This window comes from Portunus trituberculatus, chromosome 46, assembly GCF_017591435.1.
Source record: "Portunus trituberculatus isolate SZX2019 chromosome 46, ASM1759143v1, whole genome shotgun sequence".
NCBI lineage: Eukaryota > Metazoa > Arthropoda > Malacostraca > Decapoda > Portunidae > Portunus > Portunus trituberculatus.
In genome coordinates, this window is record NC_059300.1 from 3,475,456 (window position 1) to 3,491,510 (window position 16,055).

The window sequence follows — 16,055 nt, forward strand, 5'->3', positions numbered from 1 at the left end:
AAAGAAAAAAGAGAACATGTGACTACAGAGTACGTAGAGAGAAGAGAAGAGAAGAGAAGAGAAGAGAAGAGAAGAGAAGATAACAGAACAGAACGGAAGAGGAAAGGAAAAGGAAGGATAAGAAAATAAAAGAAGGAAAAAAAATAAAGGAAAAAAAAGGAATAGAGAACAAGAGACTATAAGCGATTACGGATCACAGGATGGAAATAAATGAGAGAGAGAGAGAGAGAGAGAGAGAGAGAGAGAGAGAGAGAGAGAGAGAGAGAGAGAGAGAGAGAGAGAGAGAGAGAGAGAGTGTGTGTGTGTGTGTGTGTGTGTGTGTGTGTGTGTGTGTGTGTGTGTGTGTGTGTGTGTGTGTGTGTGTGTGTGTGTGTGTGTGTGTGTGTGTGTGTGTGTGTGTGTGTGTGTGTGTGTGTGTCCGTCCAACTGTTTATCCAATATGTCACTTTCTTTAATACCTCCCTCAAAATAAACAAGACAAGGTAAAAACAACCAAATACTTCTACTAACAACAATAACAATAAAAAATAAAACATAAGAAACAGGAATCTTCTCAAAATTTCTCTTTCGAACAGACTAAACAAGCACACGACAGTACACAAGAGACGGTGACAGGGGACAGGCAAGGCAGTGCAGGGGGACAGGGGACAGGCTAGGCAGTGCAGGGAGGTCAGGGGACAAGCTAGGCAGTGCAGGGAGACAGGGGACAGGCAAAGCAATGCAGGAGATATGGGACAGGCAAGGCAGTGCAGGGGGAAAGGGGACAGGCCAGGCAGTGCAGGGGAACAGGGGAAAGGTAAGGCAGTGCAGGGGAACAGGGGACAGGCGAGGCAGTGCAGGGGGACAGGGGACAGGCAAGGCAGTGCAGGGGAACAGGGGACAGGGGACAGGCAAGGCAGTGCAGGGGACAGGGGACAGGCAAGGCAGTGCAGGGGAACAGGGGACAGGCAAGGCAGTGCAGGGGAACGGGACAGGCAAGGCAGTGCAGGGGGACAGGGGACAGGTAAGGCAGTGCAGGGGGACAAAGCCCCATCAAACCCCAGGGGAATAGCAGAGCTTCGTGTCGGGACTTCCTGACAAAACCTGGTGCCTGTAACCCCAAGACAGCATAAATATTCACACTCCAGAGCTGACGATCACTACATTGGACTCTAGATATGACAATTCCTCAGTAGCAAGACACTTCTGTAACTCATCTAGTTAACTTCTTGGAGTCTTCATATAAATAATTTTTCAAGTATAACAATGAGGGCCTTTAAAATCATTTCTTTATTTTTATTTCCTCTTCTTCGTGGGAGTGACATATTACGTTCCTTTAAGTTTTCTTTCATAATTCAGCGCGGCGTTTCCAATTCTTCCAGCACTAGACATTCATAATAATATAAAAGAAAAGGAAGATCAAAGCGATAAATATCATCATTTTTATATCTTTACAAAACAATGTATGGTTTCCGAAGAGCTAAAATGGATTATTAAGTTATATGCAGGTGAGAAAAAATGATTTTAAGTTGCAGGTAAAGGATTGACATGTAGGTAGAAATCGAGTTACACAATGAGTGATGAAGAGGGTTTATCATTAGTGAGGTGTATTACAGTGTACTAAAGGCCCGTGAGATCAAATGAGGTTGCTACAAGTGTGAAATGCATCACTAACACCACATGAGATATCCAGGTATCTAGTCAAACGCCAAAAGACTGTATCATGTCTCGAAAGGAGAGAAGAGAGAGAGAGAGAGAGAGAGAGAGAGAGAGAGAGAGAGAGAGAGAGAGAGAGAGAGAGAGAGAGAGAGAGAGAGAGAGAGAGAGAGAGAGAGAGAGAGAGAGAGAGAGAGAGAGAGAGAGAGAGAGAGAGAGAGAGAGAGAGAGAGAGAGAGAGAGAGAGAATGTACAATCAAAACGAGTTTATCACGCCGAACAGAAAACCAAGACATTCAGTTAGAAGTCAAATATACTGACTAGGTCTGGTCCGTGAGATGCTCAGTCATGCAGTCCAGAGGACATGACGGGACACCGAGGCTTTCACACCCTGTCACACTAAACCACCTCGTCATCCCGGCGTCCATCTGTGGCTCCACAATGGAGTTTATTTGCAATTGAGGTGCGCTCCACGGTGCCAGTCACTGCTACCCGCTACACGCCCTGACACATCATGACCTGGCCAGCCACACACCATCACTTCAACAGCTATTCTCACATTCTCCACCGTCTGTTTCCACTACTTATACCAGACTGCAGTGGAAGCTGTTGAGGTTTATGAGTGTTTTCATGATTATTATAATGGTTCCACTGGGAATCTCTAGCATCAGTGAAAAAAAAAAAGTGTACCCGAGTAGTCATCCCTGTGGCCTTTAAAAATAATATGAGTACTGTTGAAAGAGCAAAGCGTTGAAAGATATGAGCTTATCTCGCAGGCTAACGCAAGGCCGCCATGGCAATTTCTGAAACAAACAGGTGTTTAGTCCTGTTTTATTTAAGAGCTAAATGTCCAGTCCATGAAGAGTATAGACAGGAGAGAAGGAAGGGGAGCAATGAAAATAAAAAGAGAAAAAAAAGTTTCAGAGCTGAACAGGTCACACCACGTCTCTTTGGGCTTTGAACATTCGTAGCAAAGCTTGACATTTTCCAACCACTATCAACGAGCGAGACTTACGTATTTGCCTACTTCTCTCTGTGTCAGTCTGTCTATTTGTCTGCCTGCCAGCTTGCCTGCCTATCTGTCTGTCTGCAAGTTATCTCAAGACATAGGAGAAAGGTGGATCTTGGATCAAGGTCTAACTCCTTATATTTCATGACGTATTTGGATATAGCTGCGTACACAGGATTTTTTTTTTTTTTTTTTATCAGATTCACACAGATTTCATCGAGGTAAAAGTTGGTTATATGTAATAAAAGTCTGCGGATAACGTTTACCGCATTTAATATTATTGTAAGAAGTTGAGAGAATGATATGCTTTCTAGTTTCCTTTCGCTTTCTTTTAACCGACAGAATCCACAGCATCGCCCTACCCGCGTCACCCGACAATCAGGGTAACACCTCCCGACAGCTGGGATCACCCCACTCCTCACTCTGCCAACCACTCTGCCTCTGCATTCCCTCCAGCCACTCCACATGCCACCACATCATTCACTTTCAATCTAATTCCGCGAACCGACACCATCCATCATTACACCACTACACCTTTCACATTCCCCTGCCATTGCCTCTACTGTCCTGTCCTGTGCTATCTTCATTCATGCATTCTTCTCTCACTTATCAACAGTACAATCTCCCATTTAATGACCACATCTTTATTTCTATCCCAAAAATGCAAGGCTTGTATCGATCATCCAGCATAACTTTACTTCTTATATAATTGTCTTCAATCCATGCATCCTTACATTCTTCCAGTCATTCATATCATCTCCCCTCGGTCCCTACACTACTTCGCTTATTCCTGTATAAAGTAAGATCTGTGTAAAGCAGTGTTCCCAAATTACGTCACTGTCTTCACTCTATTTCAACCACTCAACCATTTTACTCCAAGTCAGCCAGGGCACCATCCATCTCCCCTCTTCCCTCAACCTTTCTTTCTGCCCCTGCCTGCATTTATCACTATATATTTTTTTTACAACACACTATCTTCATTCCAGGTCCTAGTCACCCACACCACCTCCCACCATCCATTAACCTTTCCTTTTCCCCACAAAGTAACACGTGTATCTGTTATTATCCAACATTATTGCATTCCATTCCAAGCATTCTTTCCTCATTCACTCACAGCATCACCTCATCTACCCTTTACATTTCCATTCACCCCCCTCCAACCATCAATCACTTTTAGCATCCGTGTCTTCATTCCTTACATTCTTGTCCCAGTTGCACAGTATCACTTCCCTCTTCCCTGAACCTCCAGTCTGCACCCGCCCCCCACAACCACCAGCCGAAGCCACCACCCAGAGTCATCAACCAGCCGCCCCAACATTCTCCAGCAGCAGCAACAGCCCAGCCTCTCAGGACTCATCGTGATGGACAGTTACAGTCGTCATCACTCATTCTCACTCACCACCCTCGTCACGGATGTTGTCACCACCATTACTCACACCTCCAATCACCGCTGTCAGATTTGTAGTGTTCTCTCTACCCTCCATCAGCTACTGCTGCTACTACTACCATTGCCACTGCTGCTGCTGTCTCTCTTCCTCTTCCATCTCCCTTTTCACCTTCATGTCTTGTTTTGGTAAGAGGTCCTAAGTCATTCATTCATTCAGTCAGTCTCATTTCAATAGATCAATGGAATAATAAAAAAAAAATGAGAAACTAAAAAGTCACTTTTCTTTTCCCCCTTCATATGTTGTTCCAAGTCCATTTTATTCCTCTCATTCTTCTAAGTCAACCAGCATCGCAGTTCACTACACAACAACTAAAATCGAAAAACAACAGATGTGTAATGGTTATAAATTCACTTGTACCACAATATCAAGAGTCCGCCAGTCAGGAGTCATCAAATAGTAATCTTAAACCTTACCCATTAAACACACTTGTAATTTATATGAAAGGTTCCTTCCCCCTCCTCCCCCATCCCCCATCCTTACTCCATAAAACAAACGCTAAACAGTTCAACAAACCGTCAGTGCTGAGACTTTCATGACACACACACACACACACACACACACACACACACACACACCATCAACAACTCTCTCTCTCTCTCTCTCTCTCTCTCTCTGTGTGTGTGTGTGTGTGTGTGTGTGTGTGTGTGTGTGTGTGTGTGTGTGTGTGTGTGTTTCGCTTTTTGATCTGCTGCAGTCTCTGACGAGACAGCCAGACGTTACCCTACGGAACGAGCTCAGAGCTCATTATTTCCGATCTTCGGATAGGCCTGAGACCAGGCACACACCACACACCGGGACAAAAAGGTCACAACTCCTCGATTTACATCCCGTACCTACTCACTGCTAGGTGAACAGGGGCTACACATGAAAGGAGACACACCCAAATATCTCCACCCGGCCGGGGAATCGAATCCCGTTCCTCTGGCTTGTGAAGCCAGCGCTCTAACCACTGAGCTACCGGGTGTGTGTGTGTAATTCACTGTTTGATCTGCTGCAGTCTCTGACGAGACAGCCAGACGTTACCCTACGGAACGAGCTCAGAGCTCATTGTTTCCGATCTTCGGATAGGCCTGAGACCAGGCACACACCACACACCGGGACAACAAGGTCACAACTCCTCGATTTACATCCCGTACCTACTCACTGCTAGGTGAACAGGGGCTACACGTGAAAGGAGACACACTCAAATATCTCCACCCGGCCGGGGAATCGAACCCCGGTCATCTGGCTTGTGAAGCCAGCGCTCTAACCACTGAGCTACCGGGCCGTGTGTGTGTGTGTGTGTGTGTGTGTGTGTGTGTGTGTGTGTGTGTGTGTGTGTGTGTGTGTGTGTGTGTGTGTGTGTGTTCGTGCATATCCTAAACTATCGATTTTTTGAGAAAGAGATGAAACGCACAAAACACATTACAACCAATTAATTGACAACCCACCACAAAGCACGCTGACACTATATAACATCCCTGCACTGGCTTACTGGTTCTCTTCCCTCTATCTCACCTCTCCTCACCCATGTACATCTCACTGCCATATTCGCCGACAATATAACGTCCCCAACAGATGATGTACGTAAAGGAACTCTGCTAACATATATTATACAAGGGGCGCTGGCTTCGTACATAATTAAATCGGCGGCAGCAGCACCACCACCACTCTCCGATTCAATTCCAGGACAAAGACGCTGGCTAACCTTCGCCATTCATCTCCGTCGCTGGCCTTTGATTCCATGCCATCTCAACAAAACTTCTGGTCTTTTTCTACTACTACTTCTCTTTCTCCTCAACTCCACAGATTGAACTCTTATTCACAATGCTATGTGCGTAATTCTTTCTAAGTTTCTCCTTTTTTTTTTTTTTTTTATTCTAAGCCACTTCAATTAAATTTGTGGGTTCTTTCTCTCAAAATATCTGTACGCAAGTCAGTTGTATTAATTTTACTACGTATGCGTATTCCAGATGAGACTGAAGCACATGACTACTTCCTATTAGTCAACTGTTTATTCATTCGTATTTTTTTTTTTTTTTTTTTTTTTTAGGTTTCTTCGTATATCGTCTGGTTTGGTCTGGTCTGGTCTAGTCTAGTGTTCTTTGTTCTGTCTTTTGGTCGAAATAGATGACATTTCCGGTCCTCGAAGTGTTCTCTCATTGAATGTCACTCGCTGCATCTTTCAAACTCAACACCTTCTCTCGTGACCCCGGGCTAAACTTCTCACCACCACCACCACCACCACTATAAAAGCAATAGGGGCAAGGAGTGAAAGACGAGGATAATAACAAAACAAGAAGATAAACGGCACTCCTTCGCGCAAGACAATGACAACAATAATAATGAAAACGATACGAAGGAGAATATAAAAAGCAATAAGAAAATACGAACATAAGAAAAGAAACAAATAACCCCTTAATTAAATCAGTAGCACTATTAATTTCTTCCAAAACACACTACATATCGTACAGTTACCACAAACAAGCAAAAGTATAACTATAAGAACAACATCTTATTGCGTTTTCATATTTGGTAAGGTGTCATAACATACTTTTCCACGTCTAACTGATTAACAGGGTGAAGAAAAGGTTGTCTAGTTTTACAACAAGGCAAGTCACACTACACTGTGGCCTTATCGGTAACGAAGAATGAAATAGAGAGAGAGAGAGAGAGAGAGAGAGAGAGAGAGAGAGAGAGAGAGAGAGAGAGAGAGAGAGAGAGAGAGAGAGAGAGAGAGAGAGAGAGAGAGAGAGAGAATACCTCGTTTTAGCTCACGAATAAATCCACATTATGATCATTATTATTTACAAAATCACCGTTTCTCGTTTGCTAACTAACCAACAAAACCCAATCAATCTTTCTCTTTGACTGGATCGGACACTTACCAACAAGGAGAGCCAGCGTTTTGGTTCGGAAACTTACGAAAAGACTGTGGAACTGGGTTTATATCATAAAAAATGGAGGTAAGGAAACAAAGCACAATAATATCTCTTCTCGTGACTGTATCCCTAAGAAATGAGAAGCCGAAATAAAAAAAAGAACATTTTCACCTCTAATTCCTAAAAACGGATAGGATGAGAATACCACGTTACGAGCACATCTTCGCTTCCTACCGCATCAACCTGAGAACGGAGGTGTTAAGACAAGGAAAAAAAAAAAAAAAAAAAAAAACTGCAAACACGATGCAATTTGACCTCTAGTCGCAAAAAATTCCCGCCAGGACTCAAGACTTTCGTGAATTCTAGGTGAAGCTGTGGCGGCTGTAGGGAGCACGTTGAAAGCTTTCGTAAGTGTAACATGTAACTGTGTAAGTCGACAGGAGATGCTACAATTGTTTAGTCGATAAGAACATAAAGGATTCTCGTGAACGGATGTCACCGTCTAAGTCCACAAGAATGTACAGGGCTTTCGTAAAGGTAGCATGTAATTATATAAGTCCCTAGGAGGACATAAGGCTTTCGTAAACTCATGTAATTGTGTAAGTGAGAGGGAAGATTGCGCAATGAGTTAAGGCGCCCTATTATTTCCCATGGGATATTACAAGGCTACTGCTCACTCCCCTGGTGGATGAGACTAACACAGCATTCCAAAACATTTCGTCATCTGATCTCCCACATTTAACAGGCTGTAGCAGAGGTTGTTGGCGCCTTACAGGATCTTTTAGGATTCCAGTGATACTTCAACAACGACTGTGTACCATCAATTAAAATAAAACATCATGTGACTGCCAATTGGTGAGTGAGAAAACAGATCTTCGTAATAAACATTCATTACTTTGGTAGAGAGGGAATTCAATATGAAGCAGAACCTTAATTTTCTACGATTTTTACTACAAGGAACTTAGAATTTCCTATAAAAAAAAAATCGCAAGTTTCATAGAGAAGAGCGCTTTCCTTTTATCCCGTATTTTCTCGCTACTAAATATCACTCACTTGTCTTATCTATATCGTACCCTTCACTGGCTCAAGGCATGGAAAGGACTCAAGCCTCTTGCTGTGCACACTCGAACCCTCTCTTATAATAGGTTAATAATAGATTCATGGAAGTATACCCTTAACCGAGAAAAAGACAAAGAAAAAAGCCCACTTCATTAATTAAATCTTCAGAAGTATTGATGCTAGTCGAGATAAATCAAGGTTATCAAAGAAGTCTGGTATTCTGTACATCTCAATTCATAACAAGATTAACAGAAGATTTGTTCAGTCGTATCCTCCTTCCATTCCCTGAACAAGTAAAAAAAGAAAAGTTAAAAAAAAAAAAAAAAACACTTCTATATTAACTTAAGCGTGGTTATTAGTCAAGAGAAACAAGCGACAAAATAAAGCTGCAGCCATCACCACCACCACCACCACCACCGGGCCACGATCAACAAACGAACCCCACGGTGACGCAGCAGCCGTGACCAAAGGGATAAACGTTCGTCTAACTTAAACGTTGCCAAGCCCTCTGAGACCACGGACTGTACGGAGGCGGTCTCTTCGGGGGTGTTTAATATTAATGTGTGAAGTCAACATGAACGAAATGGAAATATCAAATACAGTGAACTAACACATGAAATTCATACCTTTATCCGCACACCCGGGAAAATACACCACCCCTTAAATTTGAAACCTGAGTTTGTCTAATATTCCAAAGCACAATAAGCCTGAAATTTCAAAATGCAGAGGCACTACGATTTGAAACCGCGATAGATCTGACCTTTCAAAATGCAAAAGGACTGGAAAAAAAAAACAATAAAAATGCATCTTAGAATTATAAACCGAGGTAGGTACAAAATTTCATGACAGTGACATACATTCCTCAATCGCAACACAATGTAAAAAATACGAATAAGAAAAAATATCAATCCAAAAAGGAAAAAAAGTTATGATACGAGTAAAGTGCAGGAGGGCAGACAAGCACCACATACTAACCAACCACAATGCACCGCTTTCACCCCCTCATCCCTCATCCCTCACCCCTCACCCCTCACGCTCGTCCACCGCTTCGTCCCCTCGCCCCCTCCACATCCAAGCGACACGCCTCCTCGCACGTCAGAAATAGTATTAAATAGGAGGATGGAGGGAAGGCGAGGAGGCGGAGGCACTGGTGGTGGTGGCAGGCAAGGGAGGGAGGGAGCGAGGAAGGGAGAGCGGGAAGGGGTGGCCAGGGGGAGGGGGAGAGAGAGGGCAGGATCAGGTCATGTTCAGTGCCGTGAGAGGTGTCGAGGCGACCGGACCAGCGGCACATCACCACCACTTTCACCACCAACACACCCACGCAACTCAGAGGCACGCACACCCTGAGGCGCCACCACCACCACCACTGCCACTACCGTCACTGCCACTATCACATCTACAGAGAGCAGGAGCGGAGTGGAGAACATACGACTCGAAGTTTGGTTTCTACTGCCTCGCTGCCGTCACCAAGTGAGGACGCTACCTAGCACCTCTCTCTCTCTCTCTCTCTCTCTCTCTCTCTCTCTCTCTCTCTCTCTCTCTCAAGCCTTCCCTCTTCATCCCCCTCCCTCCCCTTCTTCCTGGGTGGTGATACAAGGCTTGAATCACTAAATTTATGACCGCAGCATCCCCCATCTCTCCCCCGCACTCCTCCTCCCCACTCCACTCTACTCCCTTTCTATTAACGCCTTCCCCACCAATCCTCCCCCCACACCACCCCGAACCTACGTCACTGGTCTGAAAGAAGTTGTATAAACAATTTATTTTTTATCGATAAATATTTAATTAGCTATGTCCTTTACGCACATCTTCCTCGTGTGTGTGTGTGTGTGTGTGTGTGTGTGTGTGTGTGTGTGTGTGTGTCATCATGAAGTTTGGAATATATATATATATATATATATATATATATATATATATATATATATATATATATATATATATATAATTCTATGTGAAGGAAGGAGGAGGGGAGGAGGACAGTGAGGGACAGCAACAAACAACAGTAGTGGTGATGGTGATGGTGGTGGTGGTAGTAGTGGTGATGGTGATGGTGGTAGTGGTGTGGAGGGGCTGATCGGCGCTATGAGGGAGGAAGAGCCCACCATGCCACCTTCCTGGTCCCCGTGTGTGTGTGTGTGTGTGTGTGTGTGTGTGTGTGTGTGTGTGTGTGTGTGTGTGTGTGTGTGTGTGTGTGTGTGTGTGTGTTTGGCTTACTTCTAGTCTACATAATTTTGAATACTCCAAAACTCATATTGCTCAATTCTTTTATTAGTTCAAAACTTATAGTTCTTGATCTTCATCACTTTCAACTACTGATTCTTTACAAGTTAATGATTTGATGATTTTGTCTTCAAAGAATATTTTTTACTGTGTTTAATGTAGTATTGTTCTCTCTCTCTCTCTCTCTCTCTCTCTCTCTCTCTCTCTCTCTCTCTCTCTCTCTCTCTCTCTCTCTCTCTCGCAGTTACTTTAGTAACCTCATGATGCAGCTGACCTAATTTTGATTAAATATATATTTGCAACAAATATTTACAAAAAAATTGGACAACTCTTTGCATTATTATATTATTATGCAGTTCCTTTATAGGAGGAGTTTAATTCATTTTATTCTTTTTTTTCATTATTTTTGTGCCCTTGGTCAGATTCTAACACAAAAAAGATAACATATAAGAACAGTTGCCTTTTCTCTAAATGAGATTAGCCATCGCAGCAGGCAAGCTGAATGCATCAAATATGGTATCTTTTTAAGACAAAATCAATGCTTTTAGTGCAGCATTCCACAAATCCTACACCTAATTATTAAAAAATATAAATTAGATTCCATCACTAATTATAATTAGTGATGGAATCAAATTTTTATCTTTTTATATTGATAATTATCAATATAAAAGTGTAAAGAGCAGTGCATTGGATGAGACCCAGAGAAGATGAACAGAAAATTGTTATTGCTGTGATTTCCTTTCAATGCATTTCATGCAGCACTGCTATTAACAGATGGCTAAAACTTTTCAACACATCTTTTCATATGAGCATATGTTAAAGACCACTTCTTTAATTGTCAGCACAATTTTGTCTCTCACCAGTGATCCTTATGATATGTTTCTCTGACAGATCCACCTTAAACTCTTGTGAAATTAATCTCATTCATTAATCCCTTCCAAGACATGGTGATTTCAGGCACTGAAATCCTTTGTTCAAAATATACTCTAAATATGCAACTTATCCAAATCCTGCTTCAGACTCTGTCACTCAACATGTGCACTGAATAATAATTATAAGCATTTTCTCTGAGTAGATCTCCCATTTTTCAGATTTTCAAAACCTTCACCTTGCTGCCTAACTCTGATGTCCATAAGCATCAATCATGACAAAATGTATTTACTGCAACATATTTCAAGTTCAGGCATGTGACCTAATACTGTGTCTGTGCCACAGGTGCCACAAGATGAGGTGGCGTCCACTCTGGATAACACTAGTGGCACTCCTCACCCTAATGAGTGTGACAATGGCTTCCCAGACCATTGGCACTGGGAAGCGAGGGCAACTCTCAGGGCGGTACAAGGGTAGGAAAAATTTCAAACCCATTACTGGTACATATCCATCAGTCGAGGCCAAGAATTACTATACCAACCCCAAGGTGAGTGTCCAGAAAGAAACTTGTTTGAAATAAAAAACTGTTAAAGGTTTTCCTACATATAACTTTTTTTTTTTATCTCATTTTCTCATCACTAACAACTGAATATATTTGTCGCATGTTTCTTGAATCACTAACAAATCTGAGCCATCATTTATTTTTTACAGCTACCTACAAACATTCAAATGGATAGAAATTGCAAAATGTATTCTTTTTTATCCCCTTATTTCTAAAGAATGCTTATAAAGATTCCATACATTGTTTTTAGTGCTATGAACTATTGCACAATACAGTGAAAGAGTTAGAGATTTTTCTTCATCAGTGAGAGACATCCCTGCTTTCCCTTCATATTTCAATACTTGAAAGGCCAAGGCTTCTATTTGGATCCACAATTAAATCATTATTCTTTAAATAACATCATATTATTGATATCATTAATGTTCATATTTCTTATTCATCATTCCTTTCTTACTTTTATTTATTTATTCATTTTATCAATTTCGACTTTTTAATAGTTTTCATGTTCTTATAGGTTAGATTTCGTCATCCATTGCAGCATTTTTTAAACAGAGCTATTATTACAACCATGAATACTAAAAATTTTGTCAAATGCTGGAAATGAGTTCCAGCCAAGTGTAAAGCAATATGTTATGACAGTTAGGTTACACATAGATATCATTTCAGAAAATTACTTTCCTGCATGAATGTACTGGATCAGGTGCATAGAGAGGGTTGGATTTGATATGTTACCATAGGAGTACACCAGCTCTGGTGATGAGGTCAATATGTACAATAATCTGCCAGAAATGCACAACTTATTATTACAATGTGTTGTGATGTGGTGAAGCTCAGTTCTCTCAACCTAAGAGGCACAGAGGTTAAAATAAGGAATGCTTGCATATACTGACATGAATGTAGATACCACATCTTACTAACCAATCTTCAAGACCAAGCTTAGTGTTGACAAATAAAAAAAGAGTTGAGCAATCTCAAATAAGAATTAACTAATAACATCTTTGTTACTTAGTAGTTCCTGGCTCAATTACACCAAGTTCAACATGACATACAATGCAAATTACAATGTAGAAATATAAAGAATTTACTCTGCAACATTGATGGTCACACTTTATCATTACAGGGAGCCAAGATCACAAAGGCTTCTCACTTCAACTACCAGTATGTTTTGGGCCACAAGATAGTGTTCCTGTGTGTGGCCAAGGGCAGCCCACTCCCTCAGATCACGTGGTTCAAGGATGGAGTGGAGCTCTATGCCCACAGGTATATGCAGGTAAGGTTACCTTTTGATTTCTAACTGATCTATATCATGATCACTCCAGCATTTCTTTACATAGCAGGAAGCTGCACCACTTCCTTCATAGAAAATTAAACACACCTAATAAAAATCAAGCATTACAGTTAGTTGCTCTCCTAATTTCAAATACGAGACCTTGTCATTGTCTAAATAGTGCTGTTATTTTCCAAGACAGAATGCTCTACTTTGCTGAACTAACAGATATATATGAATGTAAAACTTACTAGCCAAATAAATGCTTAATGAACATTGCAAATTTGGTAAAAGTTAATGCAGACCATGTATGTTAACAAAAAATTTGTAAACTTCATTACATGTATATTTTCCAGCTCCATGAATGGCAAAAAGGAAACAAGCTCAAGAGTAAGATGGAGATTGATCCGGCAACTCAGGCTGATGCTGGCATCTATGAATGTCACGCCAACAATAAATACGCAGTGGACACCAAAGCTTTCCGGACAACCTATATCGCACAGTTCAATTAGGGTTATGTTAGAAAAGAGTCACATGTTGAGTAAAAAGTATCAATAAGATGTATTACACTTGCCCATGAAGCATTTACTGTCTAAACTTTTCTAGTGTACATTGATACCTTCAGAAAGCAGTTCATTTTATTGTAAATGCTTATTCTAAAGCTAATTCATCAGTAGCTAGTAATTCCACATTTCTGAATAGGAACTGTTCAGGATCACTCCTCTCTCACTGGAGGCCAGCAGGCTAAGATGTGAGGAACTGTTTGTGAATGAGATTGTGAATATGAACGTATGCATGTAAAGGATTTCTTGTCCTGACTATGACAACTGAAGGGATGTCAGCCTGCCATGTAGATAGGACCATGAGAGCATGTACAGAGGATAGTCAGTCTTATGTACCTGTGTTAAAATGCTACACTATTTTATCATATATGAGGGACCAAACAACAATAGTGTTATCTCAGGATTGTTGAAATATATATGAGTATGTAAGAGGGAAGTAAACCAAGGCAGCTTCAGTAGTTTTGTGCAATTAGTTCAGATTACAGGTCATACTATATAATGTAAAACGGTTAAAAAAAAGTGTCCTGCAAGACTGTAGCAGGTAGCTGATATTACTTGTTAAGACCAAATAGAGTGGATGATGCACACATATTAGGAAACCTGTCTTGAGGAAGCAGCTACATGGTACACATTTTATAAATGAATATAGGCAACAGTGAGCTCAACACATATATGTACTTCTTTCTCAACTTTAAATCCAGCTGTTGTATTGTATGAAATGTTTATTTTATATTCATGTATGCCAGGAACTACTGAAGGGAGAAATCTTTTCATGATAGACATTATAATGTTTTTAGTGTTTGGGACCTGAAGACTTTAGACAAAAAATGTACATCAGTACTGTTCTTGTGTTCACTTGGAGAACTCTTTAAAATACCAAAGCAATATTTACTTAAAATTATGCAAAACTTCTACTTAGATAGTTTGTGATGTTAAATGTTGAATGATCTAATCAAGTTTTATGAGAACAGGTGTGTGGTTTTGTGGTTTAATTTTTCAAAGGATGAAATCCTTTCATTTCAATCATTTTATGCATCACTTATATTGTTATCACATACACTAATACTGTTAGTATAAATCTTGCGCAACACAACATAACCTGCTTCTGTATAGTATTTTCTTTTAGTATGACTCCATTGTCCCTGAGACGTGGGGATCTAGAATACATGTCTCTGTATTCCCTGCATGTTGTAAGAGGCAACTAAAGGGGACATCAATGGAGGGCTGGGAACCCTTCTCTGTAAGCTTTATATTTCATCCAAAAAAAAAAAATAAAAAAAAAAATAAAAAAATAAAAAAAAAAAAAACCCACTTTAATATCCTCTAACATCACAGAACCAGAAATTATAAATACATGGTACAAATAAAATCTTTGGGTCCAGAAATCCTCTCTGACTTCATAGAAAGAAGGTTTTAGACCCATAAAAGCTACTTTACTTTTCTTTTTGTAATGGAAAATATGTTGCACTTTTTAAGAGAAAATATATTGTATATACCTGAAAAATTAGAATGCTTCCAAGCCCATTGAAAATCATAAGGTCACTAAAATATGTCACTAACATGCTTCATAATTGTGATTCATGTCATATCTTGTTTCTATCTGCCAAAGTCAACTTTAATATTTATACAATTCCGTTAAGTTCAATTCAAATGTAGTTTTACACATTCGTGTCTGAAAAATAGACAAATTACCTCTATGGAGGTACAGAACTATGTACACTATTTCACAATATAACAAAAGGCTAAGGCCTCTGTGCTGTAAGACCAAAGAATGACTACATTTTTTTATGACTACTAATCATTAATGGCATTAAATAAAGAGATCTCTGTTTGTTCTGATCAAGAACCTAAAAACACTCTTGGTTCTGAAGATAATAATCATAACTGCTGAAGTAATCCAGAAGCAATGGCAGTATATGATTAGCAAGAGATCCTGTATATAATGTAAAACCACATCACTCTTGCTATGTATAGGAAAAGCTACTAGTATGCACAGAAATTTCAATTAAGAAAAAATGCATACAGTAAGACCCCGCACTTGGCGAATCTCAGCTTGGAGAAATTAACTTTTGGCGGTAGGGTGGCCATGGACCACCAAGTGCACGCTTGGCGATTTGAATTCAAACTTGGCGGCCCCCTGGCGGCTGCATGGCGAACGTCAGACCTCTCTCTAAGCCTATCAGAATGCAGTGTGAGCGTCCCCTTCAGCCATTTTGTTTGTGCTAACCTCTGTTCTGCTAGCGTCAGAACAAATTCTGGCAATTTACTGCCAACATGGCCTCTATCAGTGCAACAGGTGGTACCGGTGAGGGTAAGGAAAATGGTGATGGCGGCAAGGAGGAAAGTGGGCGAGGGAAACGGGTGGAAAAAAGGGAGTTACAGCCTTTATATCATGTCTTATTTGCTTTATTTATTGTTTATTGGTCTGTTTTGTACATGTGTTCTAATATGTGAAGGCAAAAGATTTTATTTCAGCTTGAAAGATGGTATTTAAAGTGTCAAAAGAGGGACTTTGGTAATGACCAAAGACTGATTGATGCATTTTTTAGGCAATTTATATA

At 40.7% G+C, this 16,055-nt stretch overlaps 2 protein-coding genes across 3 annotated transcripts in view; one reads left to right on the forward strand and one right to left on the reverse strand.

Annotated features, from left to right (window-relative positions):
• LOC123519830 (procollagen-lysine,2-oxoglutarate 5-dioxygenase 1-like) overlaps positions 1-16,055 on the reverse strand; it is a 210,444-nt gene that overhangs the window by 163,759 nt on the left and 30,630 nt on the right. The window lies entirely within an intron of this gene.
• LOC123519832 (immunoglobulin domain-containing protein oig-4-like) lies at positions 9,241-14,801 on the forward strand. Its single transcript, XM_045281359.1, has 4 exons — positions 9,241-9,482; positions 11,448-11,649; positions 12,785-12,934; positions 13,288-14,801. The coding sequence occupies exons 1-4, from the start codon at positions 9,256-9,258 to the stop codon at positions 13,441-13,443; spliced, it is 735 nt and encodes a 244-aa protein (XP_045137294.1). The 5' UTR covers positions 9,241-9,255; the 3' UTR covers positions 13,444-14,801.